Raw genomic sequence first — 12,128 nt, 5'->3', positions numbered from 1 at the left:
CACGTGAGTATTGATTTTTTTTTTTATTTTTTTATTTCTTATAGCTCCCCCCACCAACGCCCCCCCCCCCCCCTCCCCCTACCCCGCGGGAATTTTTTTTTTAGAAAAATAAAAATACGCAAAATACAAAAAAATAAAATAAAAAAAAAAAAATGACAAAAAATAGCAGCAAGGGCCCGGCCCGGGCCCCCTGGCATGGCCGGGCCCGGCCCGGGCCCCCTGGCATGGCCGGGCCCGGGTAAAATGTACCCGCTCCCCCCCCCCTCTCGGCGGCCCTGGCAATAAGTAGTCTTCTTTTTTCATTCTATTCTGCTAAATCATTAGGTAATTATCTCAGATTCACTGGTAAAGTGCTGACCTGCCCCCTGGGACTTTGAACCTCAAATAACAGATAAATGACTGAAGCACAGTATGAGCCTATCACCAGTTCCACAACAACATGGTAGTTGGACTCCTCCCCCTGACCACCCGGCCCTGTAACTGCTGCAGGAATTATCACCGACTGTCTCTGTGCTATCTAATAACCGCTCCCCGCGGTGTAATGAGTGGGCGGGCCGCGATGACATGGTGGTGAGGTGGGGTTGCACGCTGCTCCGGCGCTGCCTGCAGTTACTTGTTGTATCACCGCTTGCAGCCGCCTCGATTACCGGCAGGGATCACACTGACAGCTATCTGCAAGGTAACAGGCCGCACAGTGACCTGTGCTCAGTGCCCCGGAGCAGAGCTGACGGCCAGCCGTGTATGCCCAGCAAGGCGATGGCAGGAGACAGACAGCAGACCGAAGAGGGGCAGGAAGCGGACAGGTGAGCAGTGTGGAGCCCGGTGTTCGCACCAGTGGGTGTGACATTATTGACCCCGCAGCCATTCTTGTGTAATATAGTCCGTATGCGCAATAGTACACTTGTGTATATACGCCCGGTGTAGTCGCAAATTGATAAGACATTAAGTAGGGGTGTGCTCAGAGGGTGCATTGACCGCAGGGATGATGGTCTATGAGGGTGTGCAGGCAGGAGGTGGAGATAGTCGCAGAGGTGAAGTTTTGCATGCATGCCAGTCTATTGTTTCTGTGCTGCTTGTGAATTGGGTCAATTTGCACGAAGTCCTTGGGTGAGATCTGTTGGCTCATCATCATCATTTATTTATATAGCGCCACTAATTCCGCAGCGCTGTACAGAGAACTCATTCACATCAGTCCCTGCCCCATTGGGGCTTACAGTCTAAATTCCCTACTATAGACACAGACAGAGAAGGAGAGACAAGGGTCAATTTTGATTGCAGCTAATTAACCTACCAGTATGTTTTTGGAGTGTGGGAGGAAACCCACGCAAACACAGGGAGAACATACAAACTCCACACAGATAAGGCCATGGTTGGGAATCGAACTCATGACCCCAGTGTTGTGAGGCAGAAGTGCTAACCACTAAGCCACTGTGCTGTGTTACAATCACTTTTTGCACAAGTGTTCTACGTAATGGGCCCAGAGCTAGCAGTGGATTTGAAGCCAACCTGTGCAGTAATTGCATTTTGAAGATCAGTGACTACATATAGCAGCCTCCTGAGCAATTTAAATGTCTGGATGATGAAAGCATTTGCAACTAAGGAAGATAGATCTCTCTGCTCTCCACATCCACATCCCTAAGTACAATCACAGAGTTCTGGTAGTGTTGATGTCAACATTAACAAAACAAGGGATTGCTGTTTGGCCATACCAATACAACACTTTGATAATTGGGAAATCAAGATGCATTGCTTAGGATCATATAATGAAAGTAAATGCTTTTTTTGCAAGATCATGGTAGGATCATAAATACAATCAAGGGCCGGTTGGTACCTACACAGCAGCTTCAGTTTATAGTAGTGTATATGGATACATCAAAGGACATAGTGTCGTTTCCAGAGTGGTTACTCAAGATACAGCATACATGTCAGAAGACAATCACCTATAAGGGATTGTGTCAAGCTTTCAGGAATAATTTCTTCCACAATAGGAATTCCTATATTTCTAGGTTCTCAATGATGATGGTAATAATGATATGTGAAGGAGTTAAAAATCTTGGTATTTGCCTTAAAAATACATTCAGTGTATTCACCAGCTCCAGCCTTGAACTATCTCAAAGACCCCGGATGGAGGCCTAGGACATGGGATAATGGATGATGAGGACATTTGGAGTACTGGCTCCAGTGAAAGTTGATAAGAACCCATAAAAGTGACATGAAGAGAACTAACTAGCTTTGTCAGAAGATTTATATTTACTCAGGGAAATATCAATCATGTGTTTCTGCTCTATAACCAGATCAAAAGCTTTTTCATGTATAAATGTATGCCAGAAATAAACGAGCACAGTTCAGTATACATCTTGACATTGGCATGTCTGTGTCTTGATTACTGATCTCCTGGTTAACCAGCATCTTATCTCACTGATATCTGAAGGGACTTGATAAAGGAGAGGTAAAATTACCCTAACACTGTCATTGTCTGTGATTGTTGTATGTATGTGTTGTCTCCACCCCCAGATAAATAATTAGGCTCCCGAACATGATTTGGTGAAGAGGAGTAGGCAACCTTTTCTGATTCCTACTTTGCCATTTTTAGGGCAGGGTAATCATTGTGATGCCATTATGCCATTGTGATGCCATTGCACCAGCTGGGTTCTGGTGTTCCAATGGTCAAGTATGTCAAGCATGAGAAGGCACTGTATAGATATGTTATTGTATACACTATGAACCGTATGCGGAGATCAATGTGTGTATAATTTTTGTAGATCTATATATACACATTGATCTCCTCATGCATTGTCTAGAATACAGTATTTATAAGTAATGGAAATGTACAAGGTGAGACTTTTTGAGAATATGTTAAAAAATAAAATCAATGTCAATGATTTGGTCACTGCAAAATCAACAAAACTGCACCAATATACATCCCTTCCTTGTGCAATTCAACGCCTCCATTCTGCATATGATAGAAACATAGAATTTGCCGGCAGATAGAAACCACTTCGCCCATCTAGTCTGACCATTGTTTTATTAACCTATGGTAACCTCAAACCCTATTTGATCCTTTATTCTTTATAAGGATATTCTTATGTCTGTCCCAAGAATGTTTAAACTTCTCTACTGTATTAGATCAGCATCTCTCATCCACACTCATTACCTGCTCCCATTCCCATTTACATAACTTACCCTAGGTTACCCTATTGCCACCATTTACACAAGATGACAACACTGACCCGCTGACCCACATTGCTGTGTGACTGGATCATATAGCCCACTAAGCACTTTTTACATTTGCAATCTTGTTGGAGCATTATGCAATATGTAGCACTTAACATCCTGTATCAAGCTTTAGATTGTGAGCTTACCTCTCTGTCTGTAATACCTAGTATTGTTTCATTACTGCGTTTCTTCCCAATTGCAAAGTGCTACGGAATATGCTGAAGCTATATAAATGTTTGTTAATTTGGTTTTTCGAAATTATGATTTTTTTTTTTTTAGAACAATGTCAGAGATTTCTGTTATACACATTGACTATCCCTTTCTCCCTTAACCTCTCCTGCTCGCTCTTCCTATTCCTTCATCCTACTAATATTAAAAAAAAAACGTCATAAGATACACAATCTTGGCCACAACCTGTCAGGCTGTTTCCGATTTGAAGTGCCATTCTTTCCTCTCATACCAGTCCATCCTCAGCAGACTCTGGCACATATATCCAATGGAATATATAGTTTATAAATAACTCTGCTTTATGTAATATCTGGGAACCCTAGGCGACATACTTGAGCTCCTTTAATAAATTACAATGACCTTATTAGGTGCCCCCTGGATCATCCCCTCTTTTTTTTTTCTTTTTTTTTTTCTGTGAAATCTAACACAACCACTCAAAATAGGGTCTGGCATTGGACAGATATATTTTGTCTTTCTTTCGTATTACTATGTAACAGTCTCTCAACCTGTAAACAAAATCTGTTCTTGTATGGTCCAGTCAACCTTTCATTAAACATACATTTTAATTTATTTATTTTTTCTAAAATATGTATTAAACGGCAGCAAAACATCTCTACATTTTTCTTGATAAGCTGTCAAACATCTCTATTTTCAACCTGTCCATATTCATCCTCTTATGTTTATGCAAGCCACTCTAAATATAATATTTTATTTAGTTGGTCTCCCTTTTGAGGAGCAGTCCACCTTTTTGCTGAGATAAAATTGAATATATTAGTGTGGAGAAATTAAGCATAATTCTGTGGTTAGAACAGACCATGTTGGTTGGCAAAATACTTTTTGTTCAATGTTAAAACATATTCCCAAATCATTAAAGTTCATTGGTAGATTGTGTTGCTCCGTTCTGTCCAGTCAGAATTTGACTTAAATCATTGTAAATAGGATAAACTTGCAGACTCCAGAGGACCCAGTGGATATCTTATTTGAATTAAATTGATTAAATTGATTATTCCATTAGATATCTATAGTTTAAAAAAAGTGCAATTTTTTTATTTGAAGTTCATTACATTTTAAAAGATCTCATGCCTGTCTCTCTTTGTGATAACATAAATCTGTAATTGAGCAGATCGCTGTTGTCTTTAGTCTGATAATATGGGAAGAGTTATGTACACACCTCACCCTGCAGTTAATGCTCTTTGTATGTCTAGATAATCTCTGATAAGAGAGGGATCAGAATAGCAGAACTATGTGGCAAGAATTGCTGTAGTTACAATAAATGTTTGGGTGTTACAATAAGATATAGTTTGCAGCCATGCTGGCACTATAGTTTGGTAAATTATATCTTGTTTGGATGTCAAGTAGTGCTAAATATACATTCTTTAATCTCATCAAACTGTTTGAAGCAGGGTGGTGATCCCACTTAATGGGCAAGTTTTGAAAGGTCATTTACTAATTGAAAAGTATGTGGCCAAACAATACATTTAATTGTCAATTTTAATAATAGCAGTGTGCACACCCAAGCTAGTCTGTATTAGGGATTCTGCCACTGTCGACTTAAAAGCTTTCTGTGCAACCTTTTGTGGGATTTGTGGTTCGGCTGGGATGTGTGATAAGAAAACAATCCTAGTAGCACTTTAGGAGCACCAGCTTCATTAATTTTCACTTGTTTTCTTTTCTCCTAAAACACTGCTGGGTTTAGCCTTCATCACACCCTAATTTATTCACGAGTAAAAGGGAACCAGGCCTGTCTTTGACACGTTTCACTCTTGTGTGCAGTGTTTGTTTTGTTTTTTGAAATCTACTAATCTGGACATGGCAAGGAACACCCCTATTTTCCCAGCTCTTGCTATCGGAAAACACTTTCCATTTATTGAGACACTGCATTCTCGGCCTGTAAATAAATCCATGTGCTTAACTATTAAAATGGATGCATTCGCATAAAATAAGGCACACGGCATCACAGAATAGCATTTGTGCTGAAGGTTTGTACTTCCATAAGTTACTTTTTAGACATTTGACCATTTTATTAAATCTATAGACATTACAATGAAAAATAACCATTTTCTATATATATAAAAAAAAAAAAATATTGTACAAAAATAATCTGAATCCACTGTTCTGGCATATGTGCAAAAATATGCTATCCTACCATGTGACAGGGCAGAGGACTCATTTAACTTTACTTCTATGTCTCGTATCCGCCCACTCTGTCCTCATTGCTTTCCCTGCTTTGTCTTCTGAACTGTGTTTTGTATGTAATGTGATTTGTTCTGTTGATTGCATCAATTCATCTGTTATTCTGCTTATCTGTATGTCCTTATGTTATTTTGTAACTTTGTGTGTTCTAGCCCCCTAGGTACGATGCAGCCAAAAGCCTTGTGGCACCTGATAAATAATAATGCAGCTGTAGATATTGGTAATGCACATTGATCTAATCACTGCAAGACATGCCACTTTGTTGGCTGCACAAGTAGCAGATGACAGGACAGAGCAGTGATTACATTTGTGGCAGCACATTGGCAAGGATTTAGATCTCTAGTATAGTGCATGTGGCTTGTCTGAAATCTCTGGGTTTGTGATTAATTTAAGTATCCAAAAAGCCTGGCCTGTGTGCAGCATGTATGGATTTTGTCTACTAAAACATTGGCAGTTGTAGTTCACTTCTGAGTGTTTTTTTTTTTTCCTGAAACATCAGCATAAACTGTCAAATCATAATGCCTATATAGTTTTAAAAAAATATAGAACGAACCTATACATTATGTCAAACATCTTTGCAATGCCTTCTCTGGGTGCTTGAATTCAAGCATTCCTAATTTGCTCAGTTACGTATGATACTGTTAATGTTAATTTATGCATTTTATTCTCTACACCATAATTTTGTTGGATACTTGTAATTCCTACCTACTTCTACAGCTACATGCTCTCCAAAGATCAGATCTGTGTCAGATTTGGCCACCCAGTCAGTTATTGGATGATGACCATAAATACATATTGTGGTCATCTCTACAGTCAGTTATTTAATGCATGCAGAATCTTTAAAGCTCAAACATTCTTGTGTAACAAGGAGCATGCCCCTAATGTTTCTCCACGGCAGAGATCCAGTTATTTGAACATTGCTCTTTTTCTTATCAGTAATGTGATGCATGATTGCTGATAACAGATATATTTCCATGATGACAATATTCCATCAAATACAAAATATTTGGGGTCAAAGAAGATTTTAAAGGCTTTTAAAATCCTTTATGAAGTGGTTAATCTAATCTTCTATGTTAACAGGGAATTTCTGTAATCCAGGAAGACTGTGCAGTGTAGATATAGTTCCTTTCTATATATTCTACTGCTTTACCATTCGCTGCTATTCTGTTTCAAAGTGCTGTTGTGCAACTTCACATTAGTTTCTCTCTAGAACAGTCCAGAGTTGTGGAGGTGTAGTCATGCTTGCTGAGCTCAGCTGTTACATTTTCCTGTGTGTGTAAATATATGTATGTATATATACACGCACACACATCTATCTATATCTCTGTCTATCTCAAAAAAAAGACATAGGGGTATATTTACTAAGCTGCGGGTTTGAAAAAGTGAGGATGTTGCCTATAGCAACCAATCAGATTCTAGCTTTCATTTATTTAGTACTTTCTACAAAATGACAGCTAGAATCTGGTTGCTATAGGCAACATCCCCACTTTTTCAAACCCGCAGCTTAGTAAATCTAGCCCATAGATTCTCTGCACTCACCATGTACAGACTAGGTTGCACACATTGTATAGACCAAAACAGGGGTACTCTGCACTTTCCAAACATGTAATTAACGCTGTACTAACTACTTTTCTATATTAAGAATAGGGAATGTTAATTTCATATATTCCAATATATGTTAAGCTGAGCAATTCATGTCGAAGTCTTCCCATTCTGGGCAATCCTAACATGACCAAAGGATATGCTTGTATATGTGTGTGTAAAATTATATATATATATATTTTAGAAGTGTATAGTGTGTGTCAGAGAGTGGTTTTCCACATACGTCTGAGAGGAGTTAGGTATTTAGCTGATAATCTGCATAGCAAAGCTGCACACAGATTTACAAATCTCTACAGTAGTGCACCTGGATTGAAGAGATACAGCTGGAGGACGTGTGACAAAATAATAATAAAATGTTTGATTTAACTTGCATGTATTGTAGAGGTTTAGAACAATCTATTTTTCACAGCTAACAGCAACCTGACTGATTGTCTGTAGTCATGGTAATTAAACAGCACACCTACAGAGAACTAATTTTTAAAGGCAAGATGAGAGTGTCATCTGTCCATCAAGTTAGGGTCGGGGGAGGCATGTAAACTGTATAAACCTGCATATTACTTTTGTACATTGTGACTGATACCAGACAGTGGCCGGTATCTAGGGAGTTGATTTCTGTTTATTTAGCATTAGGGGCACAAGAAAGTGTGTGGAGCTTTGTTGTTTATTACTTTGTTATCCGGACAGCAAAGCAAAGTAAAGAAGTTGTTTGTGTGTGCATCACTATAAGGGCTCCTGTATCATAAGAGATTATAGATATAGAAATGTGATAAATTTAAAAAAAAAAAAAAATGCTATCCTGGAAGTAGATGATAGAGACCAAACGTTGAGAACTGTATCGTACAACCCTTTAATCATCTGTAATGACCAAACAATACTGCCCTACAGAAAACAATAAGCAGCTCAGGGATAGAGGAAGAGGGCACGATTAGGAAGCCAAGATTTCTACCACCCCCCCCCCCCTTCTCCAGGCTTCAATAAACCATCATTTTATGCTGTAAGCTGTCAAGCTTTCAAAATGTTTTGCCTTGTTGGGCTACCTATATTATTCATATACATTTTATGAGTTTCATCCAAAACTACATACTAGAAAAAAAAAATGCATCACTATTTTAGATTGCATAAAACTATGTGTAGAATTCTGCTTTTGGTGTTTTGGATGGGTAGATTGATGTCCAAGGAAGAACCACAATGTATTGGTGGCGTTTAGGAAAAAAACAAACGTTTGCTTTAAGTTCACTTTCTTGCAATTGCAATTTAAAAAAAAACCAAACTAAACAGAACACTGTTTTGGCAATTTTAGGTAGATATTCCTTGCTGTATTAGGTGGTATAACTAAACTAATATACTAATGGTATCAACATTCAGAAAAACCCCAAAAACAAGATATAGTTTGTGTGGGTACTCCATAAAGGAATTACTTATGTTGATGGAATGTGACCAGCCCAAAAAGTGCCAAAATAGGCTGAACACAGGGTTGAGAAAAGCATCAGTGGTGAAGGGGCTAAAGATTTTGTTATTTGAAATTTGCCTTTACTAAACTGCTTTCTGTTTTAGGTTACTGAAGACATTGGAAGTAGATGAAGAGAATGAAGAATGTTTAACTTCCACCAACCAATACCCAAAAGAGATGGTACGGAAACGCCAGAACTCGACACGCAGCTCTAGGAGTAGTGACTCCTCACGATCTTCAAGGAAGAGCTTCAAGTTGGATGTCAGATTAGAGGAGGATGTGACCAAGTCGGTTCGGGGGAAAAACGGTAGATTCATCAATCCTTGGCCTACATGGAAGCCCCCTGCCTTTTGGGATGCTGTAAAATGGGTGATAACTGAGAAAGATAATAGCAGTGTCCCCAGTTCAAAAGAGGTATTTCAACTACAATTTTTACTGTGAAAAATTACTTTTAGACAATTAGCATTACATGTGCGATGAGATAGCTATGTGTATATTGAGAATATGGAGCAGAAAGGAGTGGTACACGTTATCCATTGAGATGCCCCTGTGATACATCACAGGGGCTTTGTTACTCAATGTTATCTTTGCCTTGCAATCCCTAAAGCAAAGTCATGTAATAAGCCACACAGAGAGCCTGGCAGAGGAGAATGAAGCACAAAGCTGCCTTGTATTAAAGCACATCGCAATTAAATGGACATTAATATTAAATTTTCTGTACTTGGTTGTGCCTAGCGCAGGGGAATGTTTTGTTATCCCTCTGTGAAGGGTATGAGCAAACATAGGAAGTTCTCTGCCTCCTCTTTCTTGCTCTGTAAAATTTTCTGTCCTTTCTAGATATTGCCATTCTACCACTTACATCATACTCCACGCAATGCTATCATACACATCCCTTATCTGAGGATTATTACATTCCTCATTTAAACTGAGAGTTGTGGGAGGAATTAAAGATTTTATGGGGAAGAAAAAGCAAATAATGGAACTGTACTACATTGTGAGCTTTGCTTGCAGACTTACTAGCACAATATTAGAACCTAGGTAAAGTTGTATAACAAGAATAATATAGTTATCTCAATATTTATATACAAAGCAGAAAATGCAAAAATATAAAGCTAGTCCTTTTGAATTGTAAAACGTCTTACCTTGAAATATTCTGTGCTCTGCCAATTCCTGTTTAGCAAAACATCTAGGTCGGGGGAAGGAGGGTGTAAAGTCACTCTATACCGATTTTTTTTTTGCCGACAAATTCGTTCAGACTTCTAAGAACATGTTAACTCGTGATAACATTTTTTTCCCTAGGAACTTGATAAAGAACTTCCTGTTGTTGAACCCTATTTCGTGCAGCACCCAGAGTTTGCTGGCAAGACAGAAAATGGGATACGGGTCACTTGGTTGGGGCATGCATCCGTCATGGTAGAAATGGACGATTTGATATTTCTTACGGATCCCGTCTTCAGTCAGAGAGCCTCCCCAATTAGCTTTGCAGGTCCAAAGCGGTTTCGTGGGCCACCGTGCAGTATAGAGCAGCTTCCCATAATAAATGCTGTTGTGATCAGCCACAACCATTATGATCACCTGGATTACAACACTGTTTTGGGCCTGAATGCACGTTTTGGTAACGAATTGAGGTGGTTTGTTCCCCTGGGTCTCCTGAACTGGATGCAGAGCTGTGGCTGTGAAAATGTAATTGAATTGGACTGGTGGGAGCAGAACTGTGTTCCTGGACATGACGAGGTGGCCTTTGTGTTTACTCCTTGTCAGCACTGGTGCAAAAGGACACCTAAGGATGACAACAAAGTGTTATGGGGTAGCTGGGCTGTACTTGGGCCCTCAAATAGGTTTTATTTTGCAGGAGATACTGGTTATTGTGGTGCTTTTGAACAGATTGGAAAGCGATTTGGACCTTTTGACGTAGCCGCAATTCCTATTGGAGCCTACGAACCAAGGTATGGAATTTTTATGAGCTAAATAGGTAACATTTAATCATTGGTTTGTCTTTAAGGCAATGTTCACAGATCTCAAAAATATTCTGCCTCTACAGAGAGAGAAGTATACTTCACTAAGCTATTGAATATTTATTTTCTGTCTTAATTTCCTTTTATATAAAACAATGCTGCCATAAATTTTTTTAAGGGCATTTATTCGTAACTCAAAGACAGTCTGCAATCACTTAATTTTTCATTTATAATAAAAAATAAAATAATTTGACAATACTCATTTCTAATTGGATTGTATGTGATTGGGTGTGGTAGAAATGTTTTGGGGGAAATTTTAGAAAAAAACGAAAAAGCTGGCATTTACCTTTTTGTGTCCTATATTGGCAAAGCATAGCATGTTGGATTCCCCCCCCCCCCTCCCCCCCCTCCTTCTTTTTTTTTTATTTTATGCAGTGACATTACTTGCCATGCTCCATTTGAAAATTGTCCATAGTGTTAGAAGAACAGAGTATTTGTTAGCTAGGTGACAAAGTGTTCAGATGTGGGCCCTGCTCTGCGTCAGAGTGATATAAAGAAACTAAACCATCCTATGCAGCCATTTAAAGATGGCAACTCTCCACAGGAGAAAATAACCACTATATTAAGTTCAACAACATTGAGGCTTTAAAAGATTTTACACATCTTTATTTCCCTAATAGTTTTACATTCAGTTTAATTTTACATAGACTTGCTTTTAGGTAGCAGCAAATATTTCTAACTTGCTCCTGTCTGGCAACAGTACATTTATGTCTGGCTTGTGGCTTTGTCTCTAACCTGACTTATTTACTTTAGGCTGATGTTGTTGGAACCAAACTGTCAGTGATGGCCAAGGGTCCCCTGTAGTTGCAGAAGCCAAGTGAATTAGTTCTTGTTCCTTTGATCACCAGCATACTGTGTTTAAAGTGAACGTAGTTTGCTGAATGTGAATGTGCGAAAGAATCCCCATATGTGGTGGTGGGCAGGTGGGGCAATAGCAGTGAAGGAGAGGTCCAGATCAGATCTGCCAATGCTGGTAAAACTTGAATTTTTAGTGTTAAATGGATCTAATAACCGCTTACCTATAAGCAGCTATTAAATCTAAAGAACACTTGATCTAATAGCATTCGTGTGTAAGGGAGATTTATTAGTCTTCCTCACTATTGGATCTCCAGAAGTGTTGGGGAAAGAAATGAAATATTTATGCTCATTACTTCTCTGTGGCAGTTGTGAATGTCACACAGAATAACTGTAGGCCCCACCAATACTTGTCTATCTGGGCCCCAACCCACTCTTCTCCCAAACTAAACATGTGTCCATTGGTATGTTGTACCCTTGCCCATTATTGGTGACACACATTCATATCTTTCTAATGCTACTACTCTAATAAAGAAATTAAGATCCAGATAGATCGCAATAGACTGATCCCATTTTTTTTTCCTGTCCTCTTATGGGACACACTGGACACTTGACATACAGTCAGCTAA

General features: G+C 39.0%; 1 protein-coding gene across 2 annotated transcripts in view; it reads left to right on the top strand.

Annotated features, from left to right (window-relative positions):
• The first annotated feature begins 644 nt into the window (after window positions 1–644).
• Window positions 645–12,128, top strand: part of LOC142152281 (N-acyl-phosphatidylethanolamine-hydrolyzing phospholipase D-like) — a 386,092-nt gene continuing 374,608 nt past the window's right edge. For both annotated transcript variants that reach the window (XM_075208750.1, XM_075208748.1), the window contains exons 1-3: window positions 645–803; window positions 8,794–9,103; window positions 9,989–10,635. In XM_075208750.1, the coding sequence (XP_075064851.1) occupies window positions 742–803; window positions 8,794–9,103; window positions 9,989–10,635 (1,019 nt within the window). In that variant the 5' untranslated portion in view covers window positions 645–741. The remainder of the gene's footprint in view (window positions 804–8,793; window positions 9,104–9,988; window positions 10,636–12,128) is intronic.

This window comes from Mixophyes fleayi, chromosome 4 (genome assembly GCF_038048845.1).
Source record: "Mixophyes fleayi isolate aMixFle1 chromosome 4, aMixFle1.hap1, whole genome shotgun sequence".
Classification (NCBI taxonomy): domain Eukaryota; kingdom Metazoa; phylum Chordata; class Amphibia; order Anura; family Limnodynastidae; genus Mixophyes; species Mixophyes fleayi.
The sequence above is the reverse complement of the archived record's forward strand: the minus strand, read 5'-3'. Positions and strand labels throughout refer to the sequence as shown.